This window comes from Lepidochelys kempii, chromosome 1 (assembly GCF_965140285.1).
Source record: "Lepidochelys kempii isolate rLepKem1 chromosome 1, rLepKem1.hap1, whole genome shotgun sequence".
NCBI lineage: Eukaryota > Metazoa > Chordata > Testudines > Cheloniidae > Lepidochelys > Lepidochelys kempii.
This window is the reverse complement of record NC_136380.1, coordinates 142,749,597-142,764,617: the sequence shown is the minus strand read 5'-3', so window position 1 is coordinate 142,764,617 and position 15,021 is coordinate 142,749,597. Positions and strand designations below refer to the sequence as shown.

The following is a 15,021-nucleotide window of genomic DNA, read 5'->3' as shown; positions in this document are numbered from 1 at the left end:
TACAACTCCACCTTTAAAAATATTTGCTATTGCTGCTGCTACTGCCCTTCCATTATTTATCTGCTGAACCCTCCACTTGTTTAGAATATACTCCCAAAATGCAACATCTTTTTTTACAGTTTTGCAGGCAATTGATTGTACCTATCCTGCTTTTTAAATGTTTAGCTTTGAATTTATTCTGAGTTTAAAACTCTAATTGACATCCTTGACCTGCACAGGACTACTTTTAACTTCACTGAAGGAAACTTGACTCTCATATCAACGCTCAATCTGCATCCCTAACAAGGGGATGTGTAGTTTGTTGGTGTATATTTCAAGTTTTAAAATACAGCATTTTCCACCTTTACAGTGGAACTTCTCTCTCGGAGTGCTTTACATGTTTGTATAAACTAAGTTATCAGCATTATTAATTAACATATTTGTAAGGTTGGTAAGTATTATTCACATTTCACAGATAGACAAACTGAGGCACAGGGAGACGAAGTTATTTGCCCAAATAAGTACAAGTAATTAGATTTGCTCATTTTACACTAGAGGGCTGTGACAGGAAATAGCTTGACACCACCTGGCTTCATACAAACATTTTCTTCCAATTCTACCATGTTGGTTTACTCCATTGAATTTTGATTTGAACAAAGTCAAAATCCCAGTCACATACTTAAGAGGAAACACAAGGAAACAGAGTTTACCCACTTCCCATTTGGGGAATGTGGAATTTAGTTTAGATTAGTTTACCCACTTTTTTTTTTTAATCACTACACCACTGCAAAATCCCCACAATTAAAGCAACACTTCAATTTCCAGGTTTCCCCTGCTAGTGCACTGAAACTATGCAATAAACTACACATTTTACATTATTCTAACCGGTGATGAGTCTGAACCATAACACCAAATAAGACCCACAGAAGCATTCATTCCATGGGGAATTTTAGATTCAGCTCCAACTCTGGTTTCAAATGCCCTAAGATTTATCTTGTAAAATATTTGATTGGGTAGCACTGGGTCTTCTAAATTGTGTTAGCAAAACCACTTTCCAAATCACATCCGTGTATCCACACTTACCACTAACTGCACTGGCATGTTTAAAACAGATTCTGACTTGATAGTGATCCTAGCACACAGATACTAGTGATAGGTGATAAATAGCAAGATGATCCCTAAGATGTATACTTTGTTCAGAATTGTGTTCAGCAGGTCCCAGACATGTGTTTCGTTTACGTGTGTAAAGTCTGTAACATGGTTTTCAAATTTTCATAGGGTGGATCCAAATTATGAGGTTTAGAATTGGTAATAGATGAACAGAAGATTGAGTGATGGCCAAAAGTCAAAGGGTTTCAAACTAACACAAGGAGTTGAACAAGAAGAGTGGTCATTCACCCCATACACCCTGTGAATTCGCAGAACAAACAGAATCAGCTCTGGAAGGCAGACTAACTGGGCCATACTGTGCATAAGTGCAAACCTTAATTTAAAAAGTAGGTGCATTGGATCAAATTCAGCTCACAGGTAAAGAGGAAAAAGGATATTATGGCAAAGGCATCGGACTCAATAGACTTTCAGTTCCCAGCTCTGACAAAGATTTCCCATTTGATTTTGAGAAAGAAGCTTAATCTCTCACCCCACCTATAAAACAGGAATACTGTTACTTCCCTCTCTCATAGAGGTGTTGTGAAAATGGGGATAATACTACTTTCCTCTCTCATGGGGGTTTTGTGAGGGTAAGTGCATTAATGTTTATGAGGGCTCAGATAGCACGGTGAGGTGGGCCACTTAAGGACCTAGAGAAAAGAATATTTTTACAAAAAATATTTACATATTTTTCTTAAGGAAAGGGAATATCTAGGATTCCCCAGAAACAAAAACTGTACGAGGAAAAATTTCTTCTATTTTGGGCATTTGTAGATAAGAACGTCAGGAAAGAGACGGGGGGGAAGAGACTTGCTCATTGTCTTGCCTGTGAATGTAGTTTAAAATGAAAGTGACCGCTGGGTCATTAGGAAAATGGGAACAACTTGAATCTCTTCATTAAGAACACTGCTCAGAAATGTTGATTCCAAAACTGCTCTGCCCATTAGCCTTCAGGAAGCCAATGGACTATTTTGAAACTGCTCCTTTGTCAGTAAACTTCTGATTAACCCAGACCTTCAGGAAAAGAAAAGAGCTCCTGAGGAAACTGCAGTTGCTTCTCTGAGACCATGAATACTGGAGACTGTATTTGTTGCATTTCCTTAGCCACCAGATACCAGAGAGCTTTCCTCAGCTGCACACCATCAAGCACGTACATCTTGCAAGATGCTTAGCAGGAGATATAAGGTCTCATCTGGCATTTTCCGTAATTTTTGAAAGGGTACTTTCTCTAAAATGTAATGAGGCAGCTCTCTGTAGACTAGAGGCATCTTGACTGACACCATACATCAGGGGAACTGACATATCACAATAAGTGAATAAAAAATACACTTGTATCTATAGATGTTCATACCTATCCAGTGGGGCTCAATATATGTTCTTATCTAATGAGCATATGATTCAGTTTATGCCTAAATTCAGTTCCATCCCATGCAAATCTACTGTCTATAATCATAATTAGCTGATCAAAAGTGCTAAAGTTTTCACACATAATAGAAAATGTTATATATTTATACACGTTAAGGAAATTAACCCTGCCAAATTTCAAGCTTCCTGTTCTCTTCTTTGTTGTAGCATTCCATTTTTTGTCTTTTAAAGGCCAGAGAGTTATACTGCATTTTGAGTGTTATAATGATGCTAAACTCTTTCCTCAATAGAAATACAGTAGTAGACACTTGCCATAAGTCTTTCAGTTATGACTTTTTTTTTTAACATTTATTGATTTACTTAGGTACCTAATTCAGTAAGAACCTGATTTAAAGCCTACTGAAGTCAACAGCAGTCTTTCCAGTAACTTCAATAGATTTTGGATCAGGCCCTAAAAGCCCATTATGGAAAAAGATAAGCCAGTCAATGCACTGTACCAAAGGTTGCAATTAAAACCATGGCATTTGCAGTATTCTACATACAGAGAGTACTCAGATACCATGATACATGGATCTGTTTATAAAGGCAATGGCTTACAACTGCTTCCTTGAGTAAAAACTGCCCAAAATCGGTGGGTTACATTGCTCAGTAAATACTCAAAAATATGAGGTGAAATGTTAAGAAATTAATGGGCTGCATTCAAAAATAAATGGGCTGCATTGGTTAATCTAATACACCTCAATTAAATTAACAAATGAATTATTTAAGGAAAGAGGAACCAAGCAGAATGAACAGATACAAAAATTCTTTGATGTAACTGTAATAACAGTATGTATACTGCCTATAACGGACAACCGGTATACCCTAACACTGTTGCATTCCTTTACCTGGTATATCTGATTACCTCTCTTTTGAGAAAACAACTTGCACTGTCAACAGGTCTGCTTTATCTAAAAGAAAGAATTAGAAACTAGAAAAATGGGTTCTGGATTCTATATACTGTATATTAGTGAAATATAGACAATGAGCAGGGCAATAGGAATCTGCTTTACATGAGCTCAACCAAGCCGATAGCATTTTCATCTTCATGCAAATTTTGCTGTATTCTCCCCAATCTATTCATTAATTTTTTTAATCTTCACGTTTCTGCTTTCTACTAAGAAAGATCTCGTGAGTCAGTACATGGCATTCTTCCTTATGAGTCAGTACTCAATACAGCAGGCATAATAGTCAAGATGAAATTAAAAACACTCAACTTGCCTTTTTGGAGCTTGCAGTGCTTCCTTGAACATACAGTGGTAGTTAATGAAAAGTGTTTATATCAGTGAAATATATTGCAGCCACAGAAGCCATGCAGGCACATGGGGCTGTAAGGGATAGACAATATGAGAAACGGACTTGCTAAAGGCCCTGGATGGGATAGCCGGCCACCAGTATTCCACTCACTAATGCAGAGCTGGGCATGAAGGATTGCTAGAGTGAGATGGGCATAAGAAAGGGGACATATTGCAGTAGTTGTCAGTAGTCACCAAAAGACTACGCTTACTTCTTTCTATGAATTTATGAATTGTCCATAAAACATTTAGGCTTATTTAGAATGTATTCACTATTCAAAATTCATTGTTCAAAACAAAATAGTCCTTTGTCTATATATTGTTTGCAAGCAGCTTGCTGTGAGTATTTGAAATTCAAGTTTTACTGGTTATTTTGATTAGTTCCCATTAGCTTTCAGAATTAGGTTTCTGCTGTAAATCCTATCACTTACTAATATAAAACTTGCTTTTCATAAACAATCCCCCTCATTCACTTAAAATTCACCATTTCTATGAATATTCCTGTCACACACTAAAAGAAAACACTAAACCTAGCAGAATCTAGTTTGCTTAAAGAGGTGACTCCATATCCACAGTCTGTGTAGTATTTTCCCCAGCTCTTAGGATATTCAACATGAATGGTTACTAAAAACGTGAGATGTAGCTCTCATGAGTGAAGTTTTCTGAGAGAATGAGTACAGCCCTCTTGAATTAATTTATTTTCTATACTTCTAGGAATTCCATCCCAGATAATGGTGGAGCTCTTTCCTGGAATTATCAGCTTTTAAAGGAGGTTTGATAGTGAGTGGCATTGAGAGCCAGCCTCCAGAGTTCAGCAAATCCCTCTGACTTTCAACAAGAGCTAGTTCATTTTCAATTTCCTATCTTAAAAAATGGTGAGCCACCAGTTATACTGTACCTCTTTGTATCCCTCTCTCTAGCTCACATAGTTTATAATGAAAGGTTCCACTTATGACCCTTCCCATGCAGAGGTAAATACCATACCAGGCTCTCTCTGAACCAGATCAGCTCAGACCATGTACATTCTTTTGCACCTAAGAACAGCCTTAAAGATAGTGAGCAGCACTATCTAAAACCCAAGGTCAAATGCAAGTAGTACAAGGTCAGCAGTCATGATATAAAATACAATTGCTTCTACACCCATGACTGACTGGTTACATTTGACAGCTCTCTGCTTCGTGATACCATTAGACACAGGGAGTGTGAAATTCAGCATCAGTAACTCCAGCCGCTCATTATAGCTTTCTTTAATGTGCTATGTCAGAGCAGCTGTGAGAGCTGAATGATGTGGTAAATTTGAAAGGATTCAATAATAAAGTATATGTAACAGTAGCAGATTTTATTCTGTGCTTGCTAACTTCAACCTTAGCTATACTCTAAATCTGAAAACCTGGGAAGTTTGTTCTTTCTTTAACAGGAAAAGGCAGTTATTTTTCATATGTACTTTAGATAACTATCTTAAATGATCACTCAAAAATCAGTTGCTTAATACAGGTGACCTTTCAGTAAAAGTGGAGCAGAATATACCTAGGGCTATTTTTAGGATAAGTGCCTAATTATTGCACCCATTTTACAAATGAGTACATTAAGCCACAGAGAAGTTAAGTGACTTGTGCAGGGGCACAAGTTAGTTACAGGAATAGCTGAGCATATAATCCAGGCGACATAAGTGCTAATTCCCTACTTTAATCACTAGGCAGGACTTCCTGTCTACCTTCAGTCTGGCATATTCATTCCATTAGTTTCAGGAATTACTTCATAGTGTGATAAAAAGAGATTTAAGAAAATGGTGGGGGAGCCAACCAAAGAACTCTGACAAGCCTGTGGTAAGGGACCTCCAAGCATAGAGGTTATGCCAGAGAGCTATGCAGAGCCTGAAACCACAGAAAAAGAAAGGATACTGCTGCCAGTAACTCTCTCAGCTGGGAGGTGGAAGAGAAGTATCAAGGTAAAGATAACACTACCATCCCTCCAGCCTTAGAAATATAGTCTGAGATTTTCAAACATCACTTAAGAAATTTGGATGCAAAATTCCCATTAAAACAAATTGGAATTGGGCATCCAGATCCTCTAAACAGCTTTGAAAATCTCAGCCATATTATTTCAGGAACCCTGGAACCAAAGTGTGATGAAGCTAAACTAGCTGGCCAGAATATTGTTAAAAAAAGGGAACCAGTAATCCAAGATTAGGTTAAAAGGTGTTGTGCTGTAATTACAAGATAAATTCAGACAAACCAGACAAGAATTTAAGGCCAAATGCAGCATTCTATAATACCCATTCATGCCCATAGACTTCAATGGACTTGCACAAATATGACAGAGATCAGGATTGAGCCTTTACTATCTGGACCACTTACCTCTGTACACATTCACTGGTAAACAAATGCTGTATTATTGCATGATTGTGGAAGGAATTTAGGTTTGCATTTTCAGTGGTGTACACTAACTTAAAATGTTTAAATTTTGGGGTGGCTGATGTGACTCACCTCTGGGCCTGATTTTCAGGTCCCAAACACCTGTAGCTCCTCCTGGTATCAGGTGAAAAGGTATGCCTTCATACATATCCTTTTCCAAACAAATAATTAAAGAAGAAAAAAAAGTCAGGTACTCACTGATCTGGTTGGTCGATGCACTATAGAAAGCATTGACAGTGGTTGGACTAGTAAACCACCTGTAAAAATAGCAATAAACAGCAACAAAATATTGGTTGTCAGTGTGTTGGGCTTGTGAATGGAATAATCAAAGATAAAAGGCTAATTCAGTTAAATTAAACCAAGATATTAAAAGCCATTAGATACATTGCAAATGTAATTATTTCTGCAGTTTTGTCAATTGCAATCTGTGATTTTTGGATCATTTAAATCTATCTACTGACATTATTTTAAATGACTATAATCAAATAGTGCTTAACAGAGCAGTGACTGGAGGGTACAACTTGCTAACACTTATTTTATTTTTGTGTTCCTTTTAACGTGATTTTAGTGCTTATGAAAGATGCCAAATGGACAGCCTTGGACAATGAAGTCCTCTATTTAAAATGAACAGCTGCCACATAGACAGCAGCAATGCAAAGTCCTTTGCACTGTCTCAGCAATGTACTTCAACCCACTCAATGCAGAAACTACCTATAGAAATTAGAGGACTGAATTTAGAAATGAGTAGTCAAGGCTTTTCAGTCAGTGGCCTCTTTCCTGCAACCCCTGACAAAGTGACTACCCATGACTATTAGGATGATTTCAATTATATGGAGGTATCTCTAATAAGAACAAAGGAAAGAAAAATGATTTCCATAGGCCACTCAGCAACTACTGCTAATTATTTAATCATTAGTAAAGATTGCAATAGCTTTCAGCAACTATTAACCAATGGCCTAGAAGTGAAATATTCTGTACTGTAGGCTAGGTGACAATGCAAAGGACGAGGTTACAGGAACTCCTGAAATTCAAACCCAGCTTTTCCACTGATTCATTGAATGGTCTGGACTAGCAATTTAATCTTCCAGTTTCCCCACCTGTAAAATGAGTAATATATTTATTTACCTACTGTAGAGTCTGATCCAACCAACATGCACATGAGTAACATTACTCAAATAGTTAGTCCTATTGCTTCCAATGGGAATACTCACTTGAGTAAAGTTACTTGTGTGTCAGTGTGAGCAGGATTGGGCCTTTAAACAGGTAGGTTAGTTAATGCTGGAAGATGTAATATGCTAAGCATTATCTCCTACTGCCCCACCAACTCAGTGATCTTCTCACCCTCTAATGTCATTTATTAACAAAAGAGTTAGTTATTAACAAAAGTGAGGTTCATTGTGGTTACAAATATTGCACTGGTCTGCAAACAATGCACAAAAGAATTATCTTCAATTAGTCATGTGTTTTCCTTGCTGCTCTTTGTGTTCCAAGCCATAAATGCATAGCTTGCAATGGAGAAACCAGAATATTGGAGCTTTTCCACTAATATTGTAACAGAACCTGTGCCAGCAAGATTTGAAGGATTTAATATTAACCCTGGCTGAACTTGTACTGCAATAAGATATGGATTAACACTTCACCTATTGAAGTTAATAGCAAAAGTCACATAGACTTTACTGGGACTAGAGTCAGACCCTCCCTGCAGGTGAAATTCTGCTTCTACTGAGGCCAATGAGAATTTTGCCATTGACTTCAATGGGGCCAGGATTTCACCTTAGGTTTTTATAATGAAAAAATTAAAATAAAATTAAGCATAAAAATAATGAGAATTAATGGGTAATTTGTGATAAATTAGGCCCAGGTGTAATAAATGTCTGTATGGAAAAATTCTTGAGTTATCACATGAGATGCTAGAATTTTTTCAGAATGTAAGATCAAAACTTTAGAAAGTTAAAGCAACAACTTCAGAAAGTCTCACTGAAAGTCAATAAGACTCAGGCTTCTTAAGTGCCTAATTCACTTTTGAAAATGAGGCTTTTCCATCTAAGTTACTTAAGCCTTGCAATTCTGAACAGAGTGATGCCTAAATACCTTTTAAAAATCTAGGCCTTACCATCTCTGTGCCTCACTGCCCCTATCTGTACAATGGCAATAATAGCACTTTCCAACTTCATGAGGATGTATGAGGGTAACACTATCTTTAATAGGGAGGTGCTTATATGGTAATGGAGACATAAAATGATGGAGAGATTAAAATCCCAGGTAACAGGATACATGCACAATAGAGATTAAAATATTAAAATGATTTTAAATGGGGGGACAAACTGGTATAGAAAACCAGTTAGTTCTGATTTTACTTACCTGCAAAAAGAAGAGTTCAGGGTTTCTCTTACTACAATTAATGACTTCACTATTATAGAAAACAGTATAAGGAATGTTATTTTCAAAGCATTAGTGATGCCATTCAAAGCAGCTATAAAAACGTTCAACTCTGAATTTAGGTTTTAGTAGGCAAAAACCTTCCCAAGTTAAAAACAACAAATATTGAAAGATAAATGTTGAGGAATCCCTTCTGAATTACTCTGCTTTAAAATATTTTCATTCCCCTTTAGAAAGGTGAAATCTGAAAGTGAAATTTAGGAAGATTGATCAGGGTGCAGCATGTACACGTGACCCTGAAGTCCTTACTTGGGTAAAACTCTCACTGAAGTTAGGATTTGCACCAATGTGACTACTGATGGAGGGTACCCTGACAAAAAGTTCAGAGGTTCCCTTTTGCTTGAATGCTCTTCCACACCTTAGCCATACAGTAAGTTCCTCGGTGCTTTTAAAACCAAGCTACGCAGCCTCAGAGACCACCTCCTTAATTTCCAACAGTCTGGTCCCTTCCCTGAGACCACCAAACACAACCCTTTCCCAGCACCCCACAGCCTTCCTAACCTATGTTTCATCACGAGCAAGTGAGACACTTGTGAGCTCACAAATACAATACATTCCAGCTAAAAGAGATGATCTAAAGCCGTGGTTTTCAACCTTTTCAGACTCAGGACCTATTTGTAAATGTTGATGGCCTAGTGTGATCCAATATATAGGCTGGGGGAAGGGTGTTGGGGCCTGTCCTTGAGTGGGTTATGGCCTGTCACAACCCAGTAAATAGCTGGGGTGGGGGAGGGATCAGGTCCTGCCCCAAGGGTGAGTAGGACGTCATGGGAGAGGGGTTCAGGTTCTGCCACCAAAGAGGAGTGGGAGGGGAAGGCCTGTGGCAGACCCCACCCCCCACTCACCACACAGCGGTTACTCCTGTGGCTCCTGAGCACTGGCTGGGCTTGGCTCCTCACTCCAGGCATTGCAAGCTCATAGCACTACTCAGGTGTGGCCCTGCTGTCCTGACAGGGTCCAGCTGGGCCAAATTTTTGCAAGTGGCATTGCCACCTGCTGCTAAGGTTACCACCGTTGAAATGCAAAATAAAAAAGCACCCACCGCCAAAGAAGGCAAGCCACACCCTCAACCCCAAGCCAACTCTGCAACTCCCCCTCCTTCAACAGCCATGTCATAAATATAAAGGGAAGGGTAAACCCCTTTAAAATCCCTCCTGGCCAGGGGAAGGCTCCTCTCACCTGTAAAGGGTTAAGAAGCTAAAGGTAACCTCGCTGGCACCTGACCAAAATGACCAATGAGGAGACAAGATACTTTCAAAAGCTGGGAGAAGGGAGAGAAACAAAGGGTCTGTGGCTCTGTCTATATGTTGTTTCTGCCGGGGATAGACCAGGAATGGAGTCTTAGAACTTTTAGTAAGTAATCTAGCTAGGTATGTGTTAGATTATGATTTCTTTAAATGGCTGAGAAAAGAATTGTGCTGAATAGAATAACTATTTCTGTCTGTGTATCTTTTTTGTAACTTAAGGTTTTGCCTAGAGGGGTTCTCTATGTTTTGAATCTAATTATTCTATAAGGTATCTACCATCCTGATTTTACAGGGGAGATTTCTTTATTTCTATTTACTTCTATTTCTATTAAAAGTCTTCTTGTAAGAAAACTGAATGCTTTTTCATTGTTCTCAGATCCAAGGGTTTGGGTCTGTGATCACCTATGCAAATTGGTGAGGCTTTTTATCCAACATTTCCCTGGAAAGGGGGGCGTGCAAGTGTTGGGAGGATTGTTCATTGTTCTTAAGATCCAAGGGTCTGGGTCTGTAGTCACCTAGGCAAATTGGTGAGGCTTTTTACCAAACCTTGTCCAGAAAGTGGGGTGCAAGGTTTTGGGAAGTATTTTGGGGGGAAAGACGTGTCCAAACAGCTCTTCCCCAGTAACCAGTATTTGTTTGGTGGTGGTAGCGGCCAATCCAAGGACAAAGGGTGGAATATTTTGTACCTTGGGGAAGTTTTGACCTAAGCTGGTAAAGATAAGCTTAGGAGGTTTTTCATGCAGGTCCCCACATCTGTACCCTAGCGTTCAGAGTGGGGAAGGAACCTTGACAAGCCACTTATAGGATGTAGAGAGAGAACACATATAGGTAAGATTAATAACTTTTTCTTACTTCCACTACTGAAGTGGGACCACTGCAACATCTTTAGCTGGACACAGAAACTTTTAACATTAGATATCAAAGTGTATTGTGATAATAATGCATATCTTTAGACCCATGTAAAAAAAACCCGGCAGATTAAATTAGTTTTTTGCCAACTGGCAAATCCATAAAAAACCCCAGCCAGGCTGGTCAAATACCAGGCAGAAACGCTCGTCTAAAGTACTGAGACACTGGAAGCAAGCAGCCACTTCTGGTCCAGCAGAGACTCTGGCAAAGCTACTTAGCTGCATACATTTTCAAATATAAGGGGATAGGGCAAGAAGAGGCTGCAGGACTGGGTTGGGATCAAAGAAACATCTGCACTGGAAGTGGAGTCAAGTGACTGGACTGAGTGGGAGCAACAGAACAAAGGCACGTGGGGAGGAAGTAGGATGGAAAGAAGAAGGTAGAAGGTGAGATAATCAGAGCCTGGAAAATGTATGCTTTCAGTGACATTACTGTAAAACAAGCAACGGAATTAGTTATCTGTGGAGTTATAGTCTTAATGTGCTTTTGTTGGCAATTGCAATTCTTAGTTAAATTGTGCAATAAAGAATAGAATCTTAAAATGGCAGTGTACATTCCTTAATCAATACATTAATCAGCCTCCCTCTCTCATTTTATTTTCAGCGTTGTGCTGCCTCTTTTACAATGCAGGAACCAGAGAATTAATCTATTGAAACATCAAAGACTGATGTCATAGGCATGTCTTAAATATCCATCATTTTATGGACTCTGATTACTAAGGGTAATCCTCCCTGCAGAGTTTTATTTAAGAGAAAGGCTTTTTCCAGAAAAAAAAAATCTCGGTAATAAAGTGATGAAATGGTGGAAATATTTCAGTAAAACAGTGAAAGTCAGAAGTCGACAGGTGCTTCGGGGCGGGAGGGAAGAGTCAAGAAATAAAAACATTTATTTATATGGTATTTGAATTTCACATCCATTCACATCAACAGTCAGAGCAACGATTTGTGAATGATGCAGACACTTGGAAAGTGGGGCTCACCCACAGGACAAACTGCATGACTTTGCAATGGTCTGCAGGACTAATCACCAATTTAGATTTCGTCAGTCTGAGGATGGAACCTCAAGGGCCACATCTGAAATACTGAACATTTATTTTTGAATTTCAAAGTATCTTGGAATATAGGCAAGTATCCATCAGAATTTCAGCCTCAACCCAGGTGTTTGTCCCCCTTCTCCCACAACGGCCTTTGCACTTCTTTCTACCCCACCACTTACACATGGAAAGTCCTCCCTGACCTTATCTAAAGGCCATTATGCTCTTCTTCTCCAAATCCCTCTCAAGATTGACCCAAGGACTACATTGCCACCTAGTTCTAGGACCTTCTGAGGATAATTGATACTTAAAATATATATATATTGTATGTTTTATCCCTCTCCCCACACCCTTTTATTGTTGCATGGCTTCTTATCTTTAGGGCCAAATTGGACTCATCACTATTACAAGACACAAAGATAATATCAATGGCAAGAAATGCCTTTGGCTAGCCTGAGGAGTCTGCACCTACTCTTCTTGGATGAGGACCTAACCATTACAATAAATGTATTTGTCACTTCGAAGTTGGATTACTGTACTTCACTCTGCCTGGGTTGATGGTAAAGGTTGGTGGGAGTGTCAGTTTATACAACACTCAGCAGCCCATCATGAAAGGCCAAGAGAGTATATCATATCACTATTCTACCTGCCTCCATTGGCTGGATCCACTTCACAGTCCTTGAACTTATCTTTAAGACTTGGCACAGGGTCTGTCTTGTAGACCACTTCCCTCTCCGTAACCACCAAGACGGTTGTATTCAATGAGAACAAAGCATTCTTGATGGAGGACCCTCGGCTGTGAAACCCCATGACATCAGAATGAGACAAATATCATGCTTACACAGCATGATGCAAAACCCATTTTTTGTAAAAGCTCCCCTTAAATGAGGGCTGAAGAATGTCCCTGCATAATTTCTCAGGGATACATTTTTAAATAGACAGGAACAAAAGATTAAGGAAAACTGGTTGTATTAAGGAGACAGGGAGAATACAATATTTTACTGACAAAGTGCAATTCTTAATTTGGCACTGAGATACCATGGAGATAGGCACATTATAAATTAATAGACAGACGCAGTGAAATTCAGGAGTTCTGTGGTGCACCTTAAGCCATGCTCAAAATGCATCAGGCAGCATATTTCATGAGAGGCAGTAGAGTGAATCCACTGAAATTGCATCACTTCAGACTAAATACAACTTCAGTCAGAATCTGCCATGCCCCTTCAATGAGATAAAGCAAATTAAGATATCAAAATCTGTAAGTTAATGTTAGGTTACATTTGTGTGTTAAATTTAAAAATTAAGTAAATTCATAAATTGCTCTGCCTGTCCATCCTGAACTCAGGCTGTTTTGACTTATACTCTAGGTTCTGCAAAAAATTTAGAACTGTTTTTGATCTTCTATACCAGGGGTTCTCAAACTGTGGGTTGGGACCCCAAAGTGGGTCATGACCGTGTTTTAATGGGGTCACCAGTACTGGCATTAGACTTGCTGGGGCCCAGGGCCAAAGGTGAAGCCCAAGGGCTTTGTCCTGAGTGATAGGACTCAGGCTTCGGCTTCAGCCCTGGGTGGCAGGGTTCGGTTTACAGTCCCCCTCCCCCTGAGGCTGAAGCCCTTGGACTTCAGCTTTGGCCCCCTTGCCTGGGTCAGAGGTGGGCTCAGGCTTCGGTCCCCCCTTCTGAGGTTGTGTAGTAATTTTTTTTGTCAAAAGGGGGTCGCGGCACAATGAAGTTTGAGAACTGCTGTTCTATACTACCCATGCCACAAAACCTAGCCATAAGGGTAGATGAAAGAGCAGTGTCAAAATATCTAAGAGTTACCAGCTGCTCTGTTACCAGTTAAATTATAAATCTAAGCCTCTTTTCACCTATTATTGGCATGTCTGAGACAAAAAGAAGACATAGAAGAAAGAGTCTGCCTCTGCTTTGTGTCTGTGCATCCTAATATTCTCTCATCTCACCTGTTATTCTGGTTAAATGCACTTTCTTTTGCAAATAGGTGGCTAGGCACTAAGCACACACACAACAGGCTGCTTTCTCTCTCCCCAAGGCAGGGGCAGCAGTGATGCAGCAAGGGCATCCTGTGACAGCTGGCCATGCTGGGCCCATCTTTACTGCCATATCACCACTTTAAGTGATGCCCAAAGAGTGGGTAAAAGTCACAGGTGGCTCTTTTTAAGCCTTCTCTTCAGCAGAGCAGCCTCCCCCCCACCCCCACAGGTTTACTGATCCAATAGCTGAACGTGTCTCAAGCAGCCATCAGCCTCTTCACCGCTTTTTTGTCTCCTGAGGTAGCTGAATTCAGCAGACCTGCCCATCCATATGAAGCACATGCTGGTGTGACCTTCCTTAACCACAGCCATCCAAGCAGCGCAGTTGGAGCCCTTTTTCCCCAGTAACCTCTCTGGGTAAGAGTATGGGGTAAAAGAATGTTCCAGAAACCGAATTAAAATTAGAAGAAGTTCAAGGAATTATACCAACCAATTTAAATTTCTGCTTAGTACTTAGTACTTTTTTTAACTTACACATTGTAGTCCCCACTCTCCCAACAATATTGCCATCAGCTGCATATGACTCCAGTCTCTACATCCTAGTGAGCCTGATGAAAGATTTTCCCAGACTGTAAAGTCTTAAGGGTAGTGTCTGGACTTTAAAGGAGGAGGATTAGTATTAGAGAAGTACCAAACACAGAGGTATACTCATATTCATCATAGTATCATGCTGCATCCTATGCAATAAAAAACAAAGTTCTCTGGGAGGCAGTGTTTATTCATTTGCTGATAGGGCTATGAAGGCTCTATACAGACACTGAGATTAGCCATGTGATTGTTCTCTGGATATTCAAAACAAGTCTAAAAGTGTGCACATATATGCCCATGGACAGACAACAAATACTGCTAAAACACTGGTCTCCAACCTCATTATCTTTTACCTGGACTGTCATAACCTTCTCTATACTTGTCTCCTTGCCTTTTGCCGCTCTCTGCTCTAATCCACTCAACATACTCCATTTAGCATCTTCCTTGTTTGTCTGGTGTTCCATTGAACCCCCTGCTTGAGTCTCTCCACTGATACCTGAACTTCACGCAAGGGATAAGTGTATCTCTACAGCTCTATTAATTTCTCCAATTAAAAGTAAGAGGGGAGTTGGT

General features: G+C 39.6%; 1 protein-coding gene across 1 annotated transcript in view; it reads right to left on the bottom strand.

The window, feature by feature from the left end:
- Nucleotides 1-15,021, bottom strand: part of PHEX (phosphate regulating endopeptidase X-linked) — a 141,112-nt gene that overhangs the window by 24,362 nt on the left and 101,729 nt on the right. Inside the window, exon 15 of the mRNA XM_073328113.2 lies at nucleotides 6,440-6,498. Within this exon, the coding sequence (XP_073184214.1) occupies nucleotides 6,440-6,498 (59 nt within the window). The remainder of the gene's footprint in view (nucleotides 1-6,439; nucleotides 6,499-15,021) is intronic.